Source organism: Hippocampus bargibanti, linkage group LG15, assembly GCF_051943395.1.
Source record: "Hippocampus bargibanti isolate YZ-2025 linkage group LG15, ASM5194339v1, whole genome shotgun sequence".
Classification (NCBI taxonomy): domain Eukaryota; kingdom Metazoa; phylum Chordata; class Actinopteri; order Syngnathiformes; family Syngnathidae; genus Hippocampus; species Hippocampus bargibanti.
Window position 1 is genome coordinate 5874004 of NC_142748.1, and position 15371 is coordinate 5889374.

Consider the following 15371-nt stretch of genomic DNA (forward strand, 5'->3'; position numbering starts at 1 on the left):
GCAGTATGACAAAAAAAAGAAACCGTTTAAGTCTTAATGAAAGCAAAAATAAGCAAGCTGTGCACAAGTTAGTTTCTGTGGAAAGTGTGTAATTAAAGTCAAAATCCATCTATAGACTCGCAAAGCCAGCCTGTCGAACTGAATAAACTGATGTTACCTTACCGAAGCATCTCCCGGCATGATTAGCATCTTTTTTGTTCTCGATTTGAGGACAAAGATAATGAAGGGGTGCTTAAAATATCTTGGTTGATGCTTGCATATTATAAATCCGAAATGCAAAAAAAAAGATGTATTACATAGTCAATCAGATGCTGTGGGCGGAGACGTCATCTCAGGATGATAAAGTTCAACGTGGTTGCTTGGCCGTCAGTTAATTTTGCATTTTCCTTGTCACAAAACACGACGGTTAAGCGAGGCAAAAATTCACTCTCAGCACCCAGGCATGACACTGAAAATAAAACAATCAGCTTTAGCAATAGATTCCACTGTTTGAAAAGCTAATCCTCATATCATGACAATGCCATTACCAGATTGACAGGCTAATTCTCAAACCGTGACTGCGTCATTCCCTCATGCGCGTTTGCATCACAGTATCAAAAACAATCAATTTTACATTTTTATATTTTTTTCCGCCTAATAATTAGCCTTTCGAGTCTTATCTTGTACATCAGCAAGTCACAGGATGAAGCAAGGTTCCATTGTTATACATCCGACGCCCTCAACTTAACTAATTCACTGCCAGATGTGCAAAAATGTGTCCACTCCAGTGCCAGGGTTTTTGTCATTGCCACTCGAATTCCTGGACCCACAAAATATTGAGTTTTAGGACTACATAAACATTCAATGCAGCGTAAGAAACCTCAGACTCTCTTCTTTCATCAGAAAAACGTTAATTGCTAAATTATAAAGGGTTAGGAGTTATATGAGCTTGAAATGAGGGTGGCTGTACAAAATACAATACAATATTGGTTTATATAGCGCTTTAACAACAGATGAAGCTGGAACAAAGTGCTAACATGGAAAAAGGGGAAATGCTGCCCCTTTTGAAGGGGAAAAAATTTGCCAGAGACCATGGCCAGCACTTCATCGGCAACCAAGCATCAAAAAAACAAAACCCTTGCATAAAAAGGTTTAACAAGATTTTTGATGCAGGCATGCAGAAAAGGGTCTCTCGACATATAGATACACAGACCGATCCAGACAGTCAATAATTTAAATTAAGTCGACATGTATGAAAGAAAGATGAGGAAGCTCTGTCATGGGCTGGATTTACACTGCAGGTCCAAGTGTCCATTTCTGACATAAAAAAATCCTTGTGTTTTAAATATTTGCTTTATGCAACAATAAAAAAAATTGAGGAGATGCTCAAAATGCACATGACCGCCCATACCAATTGATGTGTCAACACGGTCAAATAAACATTAATGCAAAATGTGACAAGGTTAGCCACGACAGACTTTTCATTGATCAATATGAGAGTCATTCTGACAGCACGTGTTCCATCTGTGAGTTTGGACAGCTGTCACATTGGCAGATCCGTGTCGGATTTTTATTCACATTTGGAAGCGGCCCGACTCTGATCACTCATCAAATGCAGAATCCAGCGCGCCCTGTAAAAAGTCATGGTGGCCGCATGACATTCAGCTCATTCCAAAAGTTGCCGTATTATTAATTTATCTGAAATTGCCAGCGTGACGGAATGATGTCAAGGCAAAGAAACAAGCGTCATAATTTAGAACTGTATCACTTCAAAGACGATAATCCCAACGCTGCAGACACACAAATGTATTCGTTGTTTAGCATTTTAACTCATTCACTGCCAGACCTGTGCAAAAATATCCATTCCAGTGCCAGGGTCTTTGTCATCGAATTCATGGAACCACAAAATATTGAGTTTTAGGACTACATAAACATTCAATGCAGCATAAAACCTCAGACTCTCTTCTTTGATCAGAAAAAAAATAGTTGATTCTGAAATTATATGGGTCTGGAGGTATATGAGCTCAAAATGAGGGCGGCTGTCCAAAATACAATATTGGTGTGTATAGCGCTTTAACAACAGATGAATCTCAAACAAACCGCTAACATGGACAAAAGGGAAATGTAGACAACGTGGATGTTCCGCGACACACAAATTTTACAAAAACCAAAGAATAAAAATATTGCTTGGAATACTGATGTATAAAAAGTAGATGCGCCGTTCATTCTGGAGTCTCCTAATTCTATCCAAGACAAAACTGGAGTCTTGAATCCTTGCTATAACGTTTAGGGAATATGATCGAGGCCTGCAGCACTGGAATTCTAAAATGCGGATGGCAAGTTTGGATACATTTGTGGATTGTGAGATTCACATCTTTTGTTATTACCAGTTCTTTTTTGTAAGTTAGGGACAGGATGATCTTTCATAAAGACAAAAAGCTCCAGTATGGAGCCTTGGGGAACTGACGTTTTCAGTATCTCCAGTCGGGAACACTGAATATAACATGGAGATACGTATATTATGATATTAGAGTATTTCTGGGTTCACATGGTTGTAAATAAAGGCTGAGAAATTATATTTTATCTGTAGTTGAAAACGCATTACATTTTGGTTGTGGTAATAATAAAAGTTTTTCGGTCATAACGGAACATGCACTTGATCCAATTTTGATGCAACATTTTCAGTGCATCTCTAATTGGCCTAAAAAAATTCATTTCTTTAGTACATTCGGCATCAATACCTGTTTTCCCTTTTTTTCTAAAATGCCTCATTTTATTTTGAGACCGAATTCTGGCTCTGCATTTCCTTTTGTTGCCCAAAGCCGCTTTTTATTTGAAAGAGGACAGACTAAAAAAGCAGACATTAGGGGACACAAACTGACAAGCGATGGCAACAAACAAAAATAGATGAATCGGCAAATCGGGGGTGCAAAAAGGCACCCCCAAATTCTAAAAAACAAGCCGGGAAAGAGAAGAAAGACAAAAAATGAAACACAATCCACTGATGGCCACTAAAAAATGCTGTCCCTTGCTTTTTTGTGCTATATTTATCTCTATTTTGGTGTCATTTTTACATTAAACGAGGGGAGATTGTCGTGATGGAGAAAAGGTTGAAAAGTCACCACAAGATGGATCCAAATGAAAGGATGCCAGTCTGCGGTTATCAGCACTCCCCAAGCTTGCCCTGCCTGTTCTCCTCCCCCTTCCTCTGTCGGGGAGGGGGAAGCTGAGGAGCCAACAAGCACAGAATGTCGCTCGATGGAGGAGAAACAGGGTATTGTAAAGTAAAATCTGAGGAAAGACCTCTTCCCGGCGGGGAGCTTCTCAAGCCAGTTCGGGGGGCCCTGGTGACTCAATGGAGGCAACCGGGCGTACGCGCTGGCATGTTCAAGGAGAGTTGGTCCATCCCGGATCATTTTTGGACCCGGTCTATCAGGCATGGCTTGTTGGAATAAATTCCGTTTTGTACTCACTGTCATGTTTGTCAGAAGGGGCGAGGGAGCGGGAGACAGACAACTAGCACGATGTATGGGTGGGAAATGCTGAAGGTTTTTAAAACAATTTGAGGCTTCCATATTGACTAATAATATAATAATTATTCACTGACAGACAATGTGCAAAAATGTGTCCACTCCAGTGCCAGGGTTTTTGTCATTGTCACTCGAATTCCAGGACCCACAGAATATTGAGTTTTAGGACTACATCAACATTTAATGCAGCGTAAGAAACCTTAGACTGTCTTCTTTCATCAGAAGAAAAGAGTTCATTCCTAAGTTATATGGGTCAGTAGTTATCTGAGCTTGAAATGAGGGCTGCTCTTATACAATGATATACATAAAAATACAATGACATACATATAAGTTGGTTTATATAGCGCTTTAACAACAGCTGAATCTGGAACAAAGCGCTAACAGGGAAAAAAGGGAAATGCTGCCCCTTGTGGAAAGGTAAAAACATTGCCAGAGGCCATAGCTAGCGCTTTATTGGCAGCCAAGCATGAAAAAAACAACATTCAGGAATGGTTCTTTACATCATATTTTCAATTCCTGAATACATTTATGAATGGCAGTGAATGAGTATTTTTTTATTATTCGTTTTAAAAATGGGCTACTTAGACTATCACATCATCATACCGTACACAAATAAATAAATACAAGTGTGACAAAAGCCAGCAAAGCCAGCATTAAATTCCTTGTTTTAATTTTTGTGGCGATCACAGGAAACAAATAATACAATCACGGAAGGCAACCAATCGGTATAACCATCACATAAGGTGCATTGATATTTGAACACCTAACATATTACATCAGCAGCAAATTGAGGACAATATGACTCATGATTTGTGAAATTCCTACATCGGCATACTAAGCGACACACGCACAATCGGCCACAATTTTGCGCACATGCAGCCGTAATAATATTTGGCTATTTTGGTTGACTGCCTTTGAAGTGAGCTAGTCCCCGCATGTTGTCTCATCTGCCTGCAGCTTGCCAGCTTCAAAAGCTGAAGCTGACCTCATTTCTTCGTCCTCCTGCTGAGTCTTACATATCGCAGATGGTCGGACTCGCGGAACCTATCTTCACGTTTGCAACATTTTTTTTTGTTCTAGTCACCTTTTGCTCTCCGACGGGTTATGAGGTAGCCGGTGTCAGTCGGTGAGGGTGGAATGTTCACACGGGTCAAATGTAGTTTTGGCTGTGGCGTGAGATTTATACATTACTCCGATTTCTGACCTTCACAGCATTATAAAATCCTTGTCAATTGACCACTTGGCAACCTCCCTGGCCTTGTCATTCACACTTAGCATTTTCAAAAAGAAAATATTCCTAAAACTACCAAAAATATTTGTTCGTCTATCCATTATCTTATCTGCCTATCCTCACAAGGGCAACGGGTATGCTGGAGGTTATCCCAGCTCTCTTCGGGCAGTAGGCAGGGGATACCCCGAACTCGTTGGGCACACAGAGACAAAGAAACTTTCCGCCAGAGACAATTTTAAGGGTTCCATTCACTTGCCACATATGTTTTAGGACAGTGGGAGGAACCCGAAATACCCGAAGAAAACCCACGCGGGAACGAGGAGAACAAGCAAACTCCAAGACTGACCCCTGCACGTCTCTGCTGTGAAACCGACATGCTAACCGGTCACCCATCATGCCTTGCTCAAGGGCATCTTTTAGAAAACAATGGGACCTGAACCCATAGTCCTACGGGTACATTCGGTGCCCGAGATGAGAAGAAAGGAGCGTCAGCGCAAAGTGCCGATGCGGCTTGGAATTGAAGCACATTTACAGTACGTGGGACAGGAGATGTGAGACAATCTGTTTTCGTCAATGGATGCTACAGGTCTGTATTTGCTTTTAACATTTAGATTGTAGAAGAAATTCATATTTCACCATCCGATAAAAGAAAATAAATATCTAACATCACCAGGTGCTCAATTAGAGTTCACAGGCGAGAGACAAACGTCATTTGTCAACCATATATAATCTGCAACTAATACAATTGACTGACTATTTAGAAACTAGAAAAGACCAATCAAAACACGACTCCCTTCATCTGGACTGAAGTCGGGAGGCTGCAGCTTTGGACACACACAAGAACATTCAATCGCATGTGGCCCCCCGCCGGGTAAAGCAGCCAACCATCGTCCGCGTCTGTGTGGATGCAACCGAAACGGTAACATGCCGATCACATCAACCCCATCCTTGGAGACATTATCTCCTCCCATTTTCCACAAGCTGTGCAAAGCAAGCCTGAATGCGCACGGAGAGGAAAAACGATGTCGAGAAACACAGAGGGATAGAAATCACCCCGACAGGTCATTAAAGCACAGAAACTCACACATATGCTACGTTACAATGAACACGAGCATTGTCCATTCAGAAATGGTGGATCTGAAATGTGAAGGGAGCAACAGTGGTGAGAAAGTATCCATCAGAAGTACGGAATTTATGAAACACGGCACTTTTTTTCAGCGGCACGGCAATTTAGCTTGTAATGCTCAGCAAAATGTGGAAATGCTAAAACGGCTTTGCTTGTATCCATGTTTTTTTTCTACCTTCAAGGTACTGAAAGCAGATTTAACACTGTAACATTATTCAGAGTCACGCGGTGTTTAATGGAATATTTTGTCATATGAAGGTAGCAGCGCACTCGGGGACACAACTGGAGGTTTGGTAGATCCGGCTAGAGGGAGACAACTCCCCAATATGCCGCGCTAGTTTTTCTTTGATCATCTCTGATCACATGGATAATTACATCCATCCATTATAGAAACTGCTTATTCCCGACGGCCGCTGTGAACCTTCTCCGTTTGACTTTGGGCGGCGGATGGAGTGAACGCAACTCAACTGGATTTACAAGGCAATTTAAAACCACTGCAGTACAAAGTGCTGTACATGGAGAAAAAAACTAATAATTTCTCACCTGTGAGACCAAAAAAGGTTAATCTAATCAAATCAAATCTAAAAAATACACAAAAACACCAACACACAAGTGGACAAATATTCAAAAAAACCAACAAATACACAAATAAAGAAATAATTGTCTTATTTTCTGGTGTATAAGGCGCACCGGCGTATAAGGCGCAGGTCATCTTTTGGAGAAAAATCAAGGCTTTTGGGTGCACCTTATACACCGGAAAATACAGTAAATAAAAGTAACATACTTAGATTTTTAATAACTCATTTACTGCCATTCACAAATTTATTCGGGCATTGAAAATATGACGCAGAGCGCCATTCCAGAATTTGTTCGGGTTTTGTTTTTTATAGCCTGCGTGTCGATAAAGCACTGGACAGACTTTTTTCTTTTCCACAACGGGGAAGCATTTCCCTTGTATCAGTGTTAGCGCTTTGCTCCAGCTTCAGCTGTTGGTAAAGCGCTATATGTATGTATTGCATTGTATTTTGGACAGCCGCCCTCATTAGCTCATATAACTCCAGACCCATATAATATAGGAATTAACTTTGTTTTCTGATGAAAGAAGAGTTCCAAAAAGAGGGAAAAGGCTCGGTCTCCTCTGAGAAAATGCAAAAGGTACTCGGTGAAGGGATTTCAGAGTATGAGTACCAATCAAGACGCATAGAGCAGCACTTTGGAGCAACTGGAGACCGCTTAAGGGAGGATTGGCTGACTCCAGTAATGTGCATGACCGTAATCCAGCCAATATATGATAAAGGTGTGAATTATTGCTTCAAAGGCCTCTCGAGAAAGGATTCACTTCAGGCAGCTGCCCAAGATAAAGGAAGGTAGATAAACGGCATAACGTGCATTGCTTTGGCGACGTGGGAGGAAGCCAGGGTGCCATTAGCAACTCTACAAAATACCGCTCGGTAGGTTTCAGCCACTTTTAAATTAGTCAGAAAGCCAAATGACCCATTTTGATAAGGGGAAGGAATAGCGACCACCTGCTAATTGCAGCTCGGATGTTCTCTTACCCCAAATAAAGGGAGTTAAGAAGGTTATTTGGGGGCTGGTCAACTGGGAGAATCTTGACGCCTGTGTGCTTTCATCGAGTTATGTATGTCCAAATAAAATAAACTCAAGTAGAAAATGGCCTCCCTGGATCCTTGCTATATCATCATTGAAGGTGACAGCATTTTGCGCTTTGGGTTGTCGCAACCGTGGCAGACGTGATAAAACGGTGAGGCGCAAATGAACACTTCCTTGTCTGTATTGCTCCCGAGCGGGATATACAAATAGATGTAAAACTCAAAAAGTACAAAATCCATGAGATCCATTTTAGGATGAGTGTCTTTTTTTTATGAGTACGAGCGTGCGTGAGAGTCCGTGCGTGTGCATGTGTATTTATGGCTCGGCTCGATGCGACCCATAATGAATGTTGAGCAGAACAGTGAGGGGGGCGGCATCCAAGGCTAGTGATTAATGTTGACACAGTAAGAAGAGGCCACCCTGTTGACATCAATTATTGCTCTCCGCTTAACGAGGCCGGCACTGCAGATACACCCACGTGAGTGGGATGGCGAACGGACCAAAAAAAAAAAAACACACACACAAACACGCACAGAAGTGCATTCTGGCATTACAGCCCGAAGAGTAACTCATCGTGAACGTCAGACCTGGGTGATTTACACGCTGACCTGGTTTACTGAAATACACAAGGTCTTGGCTCGAGACTGCTATGCCTCCATAAAATGTTTTCAAATCACTTCGATTATGGTTGGGTTGGAAGAAGAAAGCAGCGTGAGCGCACGGCGCCGATGTGAAACTGCCGCGGCTTGGAATTGAAGCGGATTTACATGGAGCATTAGATGTGAGACAATCTCTTTTCGGTAATGGATACTACAGCTTCATGTTTGTTTTCAACATTTAGCTCGTAGCAGACGTGCACATTACACCATGACGTCTCTGATACACTGGTGAAAAGGACACTTTGATCTCTCCTCTTTCATCTACAACTGCTTCACATAACAAATAGGGTGCAGCAAACAAAGTGCTTAAGACTGAATGAATGACTTTTGTGCTATGTCACCTTATTTGTTATTTAGGTTTTTTTTTTTTTTTGAAATCGAGCAAGATGGCGCCGCTTGTGGCTTCCTTTACAGCAGCTCCTGTAGTTTGTTTTTCTACTTCTTCCTTTGCTTTCCTTTTCCTTTCATCAATTGTGAAATGTACATTTTTACCACTGCAAGACTAATAAAGGCAAATCCCATCCGAACCAATCCAATCTTGAGTAAAATCATCCAGTTAATAAGTGATTCTATACCAGATCACGCATGGACAAAAAAAAAAAACATGCACTTTTATCCTATTAGCACCACAATATTTTACATTATAATTATGGGACACTCCATGAAACATTTTAATCAGCTGTTTTGGTTGTTTTTGCTCACAGATTGCATTGCTTTAAAACTGATTGATTTCGTGAATATTGTGAGGATGCTTTAGAACATCCCTTTAATTGACAGATAGTGTGATGTATGCCAGGTGCAGTTCAGTATTCATGCATGCATTTATAATACATATTCGCAACACTCTCGTTTCAAGTCAAGCCGAGCCGTATGAGATCAGGCGTTATCATATAACGAGTCAGAAATTGTGTACAAGCACTTTCAAGCATTTGTGGAGTTAATATGGCTGTGTGGGAATAGCTGGCATATTTCAATGGTCCTCTGAGTCTTTTTTTGCGAAGTACTTGTCAGAGATATGACAAAATATGATAACTTCTCTATCAGTACTGTATGTCTTGGTCTTTTTATGTTTTGTTTTTGCCTCTGACTGTATGTCTTTGGCCCCCTTTTGCATCACCTGGACAGAGAGAATTGTTCGATTAATTACTGTCTGCTGAATGGTGTCACCGCATAGTCTCGGAACCCCGGGAGAGAAGGCAGCTGCTCCTGTCACAATTACAATGCTAAGCAACAGCCCGGGCTCTTCTCTTCACTGCACTCCTTCAAGCTACCCTCTCATTATCACAAAACCCCTATCTTCTCTTTGAAGAGGGCCCGGTGATAAAGGCAGATCCTGATGCAACTCCAGTCTCCACCTGCCAGTTTGACTCTGACACAGCCTGATTCTCAATCAGCATCGAGGTGCCAAGGGCTTTTCGAACCAAAGCGCCAACCTTCTTCAAAGGCTGGCATTCACTTCATTCTTAGAATGGAGCTATGGAAGTGTTACGAGTGAGGCAAATCTCAATTACCTGCAGGAGAGGCGATTGCGGAAATGCGAGCAGGTGGAGTCGTCTGGTGGGCTCCTGTCATGAAGGATCTGCGCTTTGTACTTGTCTGGGGCCTATGTCAAGAAGAAAGAGAAGGACAGGACCATGAACAAAGCACAATTCTAAAATGTGAGAAAGCACATAATAATGCTGAATAAGGGTTATTTTGGTACCAGTCGTTCAGAATACAAACGGAAAAAAATGAGACCTTTCACCCTACGACCTAAATGTAACACTAGCTAACGGAGCTAATGTCATAAATCAATGAATGGATAATAAATAAATAAAACGGGTGTGTAATATAAAAAAAAATCATAAATAAATAAATATATATATCAATAAATAAATAAATACACAAAATAAATACATAAATAATGGCTGCATAAAATAAAAAAAGAAATACAAATAAATATTTAAATACAGACATACAGAAACAGGTGCATTAATTAACTAAATAAAAAATATTTTTGACATTGTCAGTTAGTCGCATTCACAATCTACAATGGGCCAATCCATCAGCAATGAAATCACTGCAGAAAATAAATACAAATAAAATATCCATTTACTCTTGTACACATTTAAAATTATGATTATTGCTGGTCTTTCCATCTTCTTACGCACGCACACCATTTTCAGCAACTTGCAAAAACAGACTAAAAAAATGAAATGATTTTCATGCTTTGTTATTTCACCCACAAGTCTGACTTTATAAATCCGGTTAAGTATTGTCGTAAAACAGTGTCGGAGTACTGCATTTCAAGTCCGTGTACTCCGTCCAAAACCACCCAGCATCCATTTGACTTGCTCCCGTAATTGACCAAGAGCCACATTTGCAATATAGCACCATCTGGAATTATCATAGCAAGCAAACCCTTTTTAAATACAATATCAAAGCGATTGCTGGTGTGAAGCCAATACCTTGGAAAGACCCAAAGTCCGGTCTGGGTCCCACATCTCTGTTGTCCGATGGTATCGATTGGTCATTTGGAGCCCGAAATTCCAAAGAGACAGGCATAATTACAAGAAGATAAGGCAATCTACTGCAATTAACTGTCCCATCCCTTGGCAGTCTTGACTGGGGACCATCTCTCATCCCAAGCAAGAAATAAATTACCCCAGCCAGCCTGCCGCCGCCAACACCGCCAACCGAAATGTAGGAACGATTCAACAAAAATAAGTCATCCTCATTTCGGCAACACCGATCATTAAAAGGTCTAATTTTAAAACGTAGTTTCCATCAACTACTTTTAGTGGACGTCACGTCGCAAAAAGAATTTTAACGCTTTTGTCGGGGCATTTTATAAGGTTAGAGGGTCATTGGCAAAGGTCCCTTGAAGAGACGTTTTTCATTAGGATAATTTATTTTTTTTCTCCACAAGTCCCTCATTTCACCCTGCGGAATGTTACCATCCAAAAAGCTAAAAGAGAGCGGTTATTTTTAGCTTGCTTTGAATGCACTTGCTTTTCTGATTGACTTCTAAGGTCTGGAACACACTTTTCTTTTTTAAAGGGGGGAGAGTTAATAAGCATGCAGCCATTCTGCAGGTAATTAGCTAGGGGATGAAGAGAAAGCTGCCGACTTGAATTTGGCTTCCATTTCAACTACTGTTGTGTTGTGCTGCTTGAGAGGGCCATGTTGAAAGTGAGAGCCCCCACCGCAGCCCCCCCCCCTTCCCCGACTGCATCAGCCAGAAGGGAAACAAGCCCAGCACAGTGAAATCGTCTCACTTTTGAAACAGAAAGCCTTTATAGCTCATTTCACAGGCAGACATTTTTTGTGTATGGTGCCATTGAAATTAGAGCTATTCTCAAAATATTTTGTATTTTTATCTTCAACTAGTTTTTCACACAGTATGCTTGTTGGGGGACACAAATAGAGCATATTTATAGCAATGTGAAATCAAACGTTAGCCAACTATTGTTACTGCATCAGTTACTGTTGACAACAGCAACCGGACAGTTTGACCTCGGTCGCACCTTTGGTGCCATTCACCTCCAGGTTGTGACCTGCACCAAACACACAGCAGCAATTCACTAAATATGTTTTCCAGGAGGGCTGCTTGAACATTCCAAGAGGATATATGGAGATGCTGAGTCAGAAATAATAAGAAATATTAAATAATAAATAATTCAAATAAATGACAAAATGAAAAAAAATACAATAAAACAATAAAAAAATTAACAAATAACATGAATAATAATAAAATCAATTAAAAATCAATTGATGTATAGAAATACAGGTTAAAAATTAACAATAAAAAAATTACAATTAACAATTACAATTTTACAAATTGAAATTGTAAAACTTCAAACTTAAAAATAAAAAATAAAACAAAAAAAATACATGCATTAAATACATTTAATTAAATAAAAAAATGTCCCGAGGCTGCACATTGTACAACCAAGTGCACCTTTGTGAATGACTGTATCTAATTTATTCTGCCTCTGTTTCATTGCAGATTTTCACAGTCCAGTACAAAGTTAATTTTAAATCTGTTCAAGAAAGACAATATGAACTGAGGAATAGTTTCAAAAGATAAGACGATGATGTTGGTTTTCAATAGATTCCATTTTGTCACTGTTTCCCCTGCATCTTCTTTTAATTATAACGGGGCCTCCTTACGTTCACCAATCAACCTCCTGCAGCCATTTGGGACAGCCCGAAAAACGATGTCTCTGCCTGTGGCTTACCGACTGGGATGTGGCGGGTGGGGCAAGGCGAGCGGAGAAAAGGGTAAGATGATGTGGAGGAGGAGGAGGCGGGGGACCTGTCAGATGGTTATGCATGGCTGCACTTAAGTCACATTGACGCAAGGCCAAACGGAGCTATTCCCAGACACTTACCTCAATACACACATGCACACACTTACACACACAAGGCCCCATCAGACTCCGGCTGCAGTCACAATAGTCCACTTATTTTATCTCCAGTGGCGAGCGACAGAAAAAACGGTCAACGAGAAGTTGTGAAATGATAGACCGGGTGACCCCCGACCTTACCATCGCCCTCGGGATGCCACGACATATGTACACAAGCGCACGTAGACGCATTCTGGGCCCCCTTGACACGCCAGGCTGAACTATAACATTAACTCAAGATGCACAACTGCTGTCAGTTTGTGTGCAAGTGCGGAAAGCTGGATTTGAAGCTTAGGGGAGAGTGCATGATGCGAGAGGGGTAGAGAGGGGAACGCCGGAGAGAGGGGATTGCTGTGCGTATTCAAGGCACACAAAGAATGAGGAAGTGGATGATAAAAAAAAAAGAAAAGAGGAGCACGACTGGCTGCCATCTCTCCTTTTACCAGCACAGAGTAATGGAGAAGGGCTCCATGGAGAGATTAATAACCCAAAGGTCAGAACAGATCTCGACTCATTTTGTTGACCCATTGAGAGGTGTCCCGCAGGGGGGTTGACCAATATCTTCGACCTGTTGGAGCAAAGCACAAGTAGACACTCTCGTCCACACCAGGAATGAGAGAGCGCGGAATTAATCTTTTGGGTTGGGGTGCTAATGGATTTTAAGGTGCGGGTCTCTCTCGGTGCTCTCTGGACAACAGAATTTCAGGCAGGGGGGTGGGGGGAAATTGCACTCATTCATAAAAATCGTTGTTTCCTTAAATTATTCACTACCAGACATGCAAAAATGTGTTCACTCCTTTGTCACTCGAATTCTAGAATATTGAGTTTTAGGACTACATAAACATTCTATACAGCATTAGAAACTGAAGACGATCTTCTTTCATCAGAAAAATAAGATAAAATAAGATAAGGTCTGGAGTTATAGGAGCATGAAATGGGGGCGGCTGTCCAAAATACAATGCAATATTAGTTATATAGCGCTTGAACAACAGCTTAAGGTGGAACAAAGCATGAACATGGAAAAAAGGGAAATGCTGCCTCCTTGTGGAAAAGAAAAACATTGTCAGAGGCCATGGCCAGCGCTTTATCGGCACCCAAGCATGAAAAAAAAAACAAACAAACAAATTCAGAAATGGCGCTCTGTCATATTTTCAATTCCAGAATAAATTTGTCAATAGCAGTGAATGAGTTAACAGGGAATTACAAACAATATACGCATGGCCAATCTACACACAACAATGAAAAACTGAAAAGCAGGACTATTTCTTTTCAATTTAAAAACGCTATCCATCACTTTTCATTTATCAACTGCCCTTAAATAAATGGGTTTCATTTTTTGGCTGGACAAGTTAGAGCACCACAAGTGGCTATCATGCTGCTTTTGATGCTTTTTTTATTGTATTTATTTCTTTTTTTAAAGAAGGGTTTAATTTCACATTACATTAAGTCTTTTACAAAACAAATAGTTTGTGGAATGGCCCCTTCCTCTCTCCCTCGTTCTCCCACTCCTGCATGAAACAAAGATAACAAAATCCACACGAAATGAAACAATTTCCCCCCGTGTGGATGCAAATTTCTCTTTGTTGAAGTTCAAGTCATTCGAGACGTGCATGGTTAAATATTGGAACAAGCCGCACGTTTACTTGTTAAATAAACAAGAGATTCTCGATTTATAAAACAATTAACGGGGTCTGAGTCTGCTGTGTTTTATTAGGCTGCAACTTTTTTTTCTTCTTCAAGAGCAGCTTCAAACTTTCAATCCACCGTGACTTACGCCGTCATCGAGTCAGTCGCATCCAGTTCATACACAAGCACATTCTCCTTGATCTGCAGCTGTATTTGTATTCCCCTTGGAGTTCTTCTGTACCCCTCCAACACCCCCCCCCCCCTGCTGCATCCTTGCCTGTATTCCCGCGGACCTCATCTGGCGACGCGGTTGGCATTCAGATCTCAGAGAGCCCATTCGTCACCAAGTAGATAAATAATCCTTTACATAATTCTGCCTATCCGCCGTGTATGTTCTGAGATCCGAAATGTAACTGCGGCTTTTGTGGGATGCATTCCAACGAGCTCGGCGGAACGGATGGCGAAGCTGAATTGAGGCTGACAATTCAGCTGACATGGACTGGGACTGATTTGGTTAACTTGGTATCAGGTAATGATATTCAATTAATGCTCAGAAAATCTCTGACCTGACCCAAGAAATGCCATTTGAACCCCGAGGCCAATGACAAAACTGTTATCCTTCATTATGGGGTAGTTTTTATGAGAAAGAGGAACCCTAAAGACACTTCCATAATACAACATTACATCAATAATTGTTTTTATTTAGATAGCAAGTCCAAGATGGCGCCCGAGTAGGCAGCCGTCAATAAAGAGTCGACTGTGCTAAGCGGTTGCGCCTTTTCAGCAGCGCGAACATGCCAGCACTGTTTTTGATTGGAATGTCAATGCCATTTGACAGATATGTGGAACTGTCGCGTCATGGAATTGAAGCGGATTTACATGGGACAGGAGATGTGAGACGATCTCTTTCGTCAATGGATGCTACAGCTTCATGTTTGCGTTCAACATTTAGCTTGTAGTAGACGTGCACACTCCATCATGACGTCCCTGATCCACCGGTTAAAAGGATTTCCTTTTTCAGATTGAACTGCTTCATAAAACAAAGACGGTTCAGAAAGTGCTTAAGATTGAGTGACTGTCTGTGTCATCATATTGTTTGTTATTTAGTTTTTTGTTAGTTTGACTTCAAGATGGCGCTGTGAGCGTGGCTGCCTTTACAGCAGCTCCTGCATTTTGTTTTTCTACTTCTTTCATTCCTTTATCCAATTCCTTTCATAACTT

The 15371-nt window shown here is 41.1% G+C and overlaps 1 protein-coding gene across 15 annotated transcripts in view; it reads right to left on the reverse strand.

Moving 5' to 3' along the window:
- Positions 1-15371, reverse strand: part of rbfox3a (RNA binding fox-1 homolog 3a) — a 216437-nt gene that overhangs the window by 180764 nt on the left and 20302 nt on the right. For all 15 annotated transcript variants that reach the window (XM_089015696.1, XM_089015695.1, XM_089015704.1 and 12 more), the window contains exon 2: positions 9648-9739. Coding sequence is in view for 1 of the 15 variants with exons in the window: in XM_089015709.1 (XP_088871835.1) it covers positions 9648-9739 (92 nt within the window). In the remaining 14 variants the exon portion in view is untranslated. The remainder of the gene's footprint in view (positions 1-9647; positions 9740-15371) is intronic.